The following is a 4,038-nucleotide window of genomic DNA, read 5'->3' as shown; positions in this document are numbered from 1 at the left end:
AGACTTCAATAGCCTTGCCCAGCTATGGTTCGAACATTCTGGTCATCATCCTTTGGTAGGTTGACCCTGCATTCTTTAAATTGAAAGGCATCACCTTATAGTGGTAGTTTTCGACGGGTGTCATAAACGCCGTTTTCTCCTGATCTTCTAGAGCTAGTGGTATCTGATGATAACCCTGGAAGGCATCCAAGAAGCTCATTCTGGGGTGGCCTACAGTCGCGTCTACCAATCGGTCTATTCGAGGCAACGGGAATGGATCCTTCGAGCAGGCCTTGTTTAAGTCTGTGAAGTCTACGCAGACTCACCACTTCCCTGTCTTTTTCTTTACCACCACCGTATTTGCCAACCATTCGGGGTAAAAGACTTCTTTGATAGCCCCTGCCTTTTTTAGCTTCATCACTTCATCTCTAACAGCGACGGCATGCTCTTTCGATGGGCGCCGAGGTGGCTGCTTCTTTGGAATAGAGGACGGGTTAACGTTCAGGTAGTGAAAAATGAGACTAGGGTTAACCCCTGGGGCATCGTAGGCGTCCCATGCAAATACATCAATGTTCCTCCTCAGAAAATCTACCAGTTCCTCTTTTTCTTGAAGTGGTAATTCCGAGCCGACTTGGAAAAATCTTTCTGGATTATCGTCAACGGCAACCCTTTCTAAACTTTCACATTTTATCTCCTCGGCTAGTTCACTGACTTGTGCTGCCAAGGCGGTTAGTTGCAATAAGCCCTTCACAGAGGCTGAGGATTCGGCATTGGACTGGCGCGAGATAGCGGCCACCATGCATTGCCTAGCCATGGCTTGATCTCCACGAATTTCTTCCACTTGGCCCCCGGATGGGTATTTTACCTTCTGGTGAAGCGTAGAAGACACGGCTTCCAGGGCATGGAGCCAAGGTCTGGCCACTATGGCCGTGTAGGGTGAGTAAGCATCGACCACGATAAAATCTACCTCCACCACCTCTGATCCGGTCTGTATGGGTAATCTGATCTGCCCTTTTGGTACAATAATCTTCCCTTCGAAACTTATAAGAGGAGAGTCATAAGCCGTTAAATCCTTAGGCCTTAAGTTGAGCCCCTTATACCGATCGGGGTACATTACTTCCACTACACTACCCGGATCTACTAGTACCCTCTTCACGTCAAACCCTCAAATCCTCAATGTAACCACTAAAGCATCTTCATAAGGTTGGATAGTTTCCCCCTTATCCTCATCCGAGAACCCCAATATTAGTAAGTTTCCCTTTTTAGATCTTTTGGACTCCCTTTCACCATCCTCGACGGGGAGCCGAGCCACGGATAGTACCCCAGAGGGAAAAACGCCGGTTCTTCCTGGGGTGGCAAGGATGACGTGTATCGTCCCCATGGGAGGTCTCAAAGATACATCTTTCCGAGGCTCTTGAACTGCTTGGCCCAGATGACCGTTGGAGTGGTGTAAAAGGTGACGTAACTTTCCTTCACGGACCAACTGATTCAGGTTATTCCATAGATTTCTGCAATCCTCGGTGGTATGCCCGTGGTCTTAATGATAATGACAATATAGGTTCTGGTTGCGCTTTAAGTGGTCTCCTGCCATTTTACTCGGCCATTTGAAGAAAGGCTCATTTTTTACTTTCTTCAGGACTTGTTGCACCGGCTCTCTGAATATGGTATTAACTGTTTGCATGTTGGTTTGTCCAGCCTGTCTCGAAAAATCCCTCCTCGGCTGGTTACTGTTATATTGTTCCGACCTGTAATCACTCCCTTTGGGGGGGATGATCTTCTCATTTCCTTTCCCTTGTAGCTGGTCCTCTTCCACCCTTTTATATTTGTCAATCCTGTCCATCAGTTGGCGAACGCTGGTGACGGGTTTACCAGTTAGAGATTTCCTTAAGCTGTGCTCGGTAGGGAGACCACTTTTGAACGTGCTGATGGCGACGTTATCGTGGTTTTCATCCATCTCGTTATACACTTCCCAATATCTATCCGAATACGCCTTTAAGGTTTCCCCCCTCATGCATAGACAAGGATAATAACGAACTTAGGGTTACGGGACTCTGCTATTTGTAATAAAGCGAGAACAAAAAGCCTGAGTAAGCTATTTATAGGAATCTATGGAGTTCGTCTTCAAGCTGTTGAACCATCTCATCGCCACTGGTCCCAGGCTGGATGGAAAAACTTTACACATCAGAGCCTCATTCTAGGAATGGATAGCCATTCTCTAGTTAAACTGGCTGACGAGTTCCACAGGGTCTGCTCGGCTGTTGTAAATGGAAAACGTAGGTTGATTGAAGCGCCGATGTAATTTAGCCCCCTCTATCCTATGCGCGAAGGGTGACCTGGAGATCTGATCCAGTGCCTTGTTTATGACATCATTACCCAAACCCCTACTAGATGGGCTCTTATATCTCCGTTCATGGCACGACTCCTTTTCGTATGAAAAAGTTTCACTTAGGGAAGTTCTTGACCTCAGCTTGTAACTGACATCCTCCTCCTCGTTAGTGGATGTATCTGAGCTGGAAAGGGATTGCCTTCGCTATGCACAACGTAACTTCTTTTTCAAGTTGTCTATCTCTTGCTGCATGGCCTAATAATTGTTTTGCCTTTGGGATATGCGACTACCTACTTGGGAGTGGCTTTGGCTCGTCTGAGTAGTATGTACGCTTCCCTCTCGGTTTCTTCAATTACCTGGATTTAGCCCAGGGTCAGAAGGATTATTTTGCCGCTGAGGCTCAATAGGTTCTGTCTGCTGAGGGTTAGCTTGGTGTGGATTTTCCTGGTGTGGACTTGATCCTACCATGCTTAAACGTCGTACTCATTAACACTCAAGTTCTTCCCACAAACGGCACCAATTGTGGGGGGACAATTTTTGGAGCCCAAACCCCAATCGTGTGAAGTTTTGATCCAAAAAGCCCAACACAAATAATATAGTAGAGTATGGGTTTAAGAACTAAGGTTAAATAAGTTAGACAAAGACTTGCATGGGAAAAAGGTGCACATGAGCAAGAACGTAAACCATTACGTTGAAAAATCTTCTAGTCTGAGGAGATTCAAAGTTATATTTATGTATACAGACTAGTATATTAGAATTTCTTTTCATGCCCCAGTCTTCTTGCCCTTTTTTATTTTTTTTTATTTTTTTTATCTCTCCCTCTCTTTTGGGGGTTTCTATACATTATATAGACCCCTCTTTACCATCTGAGCTTTATACTTGTTGATAATCCAAGCCTCCACTTGAGCACCCATCCCATCAGACACCTCTCTCAGTCCTTTGTGAGTTGTGGTGGCCAAGGCAACACTGTTCAGGGGTCTTCTCCACATTAATGCGGCCAGGAAGGTGGTTGTAGTGCATTCAATGTGGTGGTGACAGCTTTTGCTGAGATATTTTGTGTTTCCACCCATTTCACATATTTAGGGGATGGGCTTCAGTGGTTTGGATGTACCTTTGCTCTGGGTTTTCAGTGTCCAAGGAGGAATTCCTCCTCGGACCTTTTTTCTTTGTCTCCCGTGATAAGGCTTAAAATGTGGATCGCTGAGCCACGTTGCCTCCTCGGACGGACCCAAGGCCCAACTCGTTATTTTGGGCCGTAGCCCCCACATATAAATATATATATATATATATATATTTAAAAAAAAAAATTTGCCTCAAATTGTACACACTAATTTTATTTAGAATAGAATTTATTATAGCCCCATAATTTACACCCCAATTTTAATTATTTAACATGAGGCTACACCTTATGTTCTTTTTATGCATGTGCTATACTTTCTCAAGAAAAAAATCTTACGATATGCACTAAGGTGTTCATGATTGGCTAGTAAACAGTGGTGAAATGGTTATTTATGTCTTTCTCTTAGGATTTTTTAGTCCTTACAATCAAAAGCATGTGACTTCAAGATCAAGATCATGTGATCAACAACTATAAACATCTTTCCCACACAACATATACTACAAAGCTTCAACTAGTAAAGTGCAATAAATAAGCTCATCCAAGCTAAACAAGGTACATAGACATGTTATGTAAAGATAAATTGTCCAACCTTGATTCAAATCCAAGAAAATAA

General features: G+C 44.0%; 1 protein-coding gene across 1 annotated transcript; it reads right to left on the bottom strand.

The window, feature by feature from the left end:
- Positions 1-1,144: 1,144 nt before the first annotated feature.
- LOC115954616 lies at positions 1,145-1,933 on the bottom strand. Its single transcript, XM_031072531.1, has 2 exons — positions 1,576-1,933; positions 1,145-1,449 (listed from the first exon to the last, which is right to left on the bottom strand). The coding sequence occupies exons 1-2, from the start codon at positions 1,931-1,933 to the stop codon at positions 1,145-1,147; spliced, it is 663 nt and encodes a 220-aa protein (XP_030928391.1).
- Positions 1,934-4,038: the final 2,105 nt, after the last annotated feature.

This window comes from Quercus lobata, chromosome 1, assembly GCF_001633185.2.
Source record: "Quercus lobata isolate SW786 chromosome 1, ValleyOak3.0 Primary Assembly, whole genome shotgun sequence".
In the NCBI taxonomy this organism is placed as follows: domain Eukaryota; kingdom Viridiplantae; phylum Streptophyta; class Magnoliopsida; order Fagales; family Fagaceae; genus Quercus; species Quercus lobata.
This window is presented reverse-complemented; position numbering and strand designations above follow the sequence as displayed.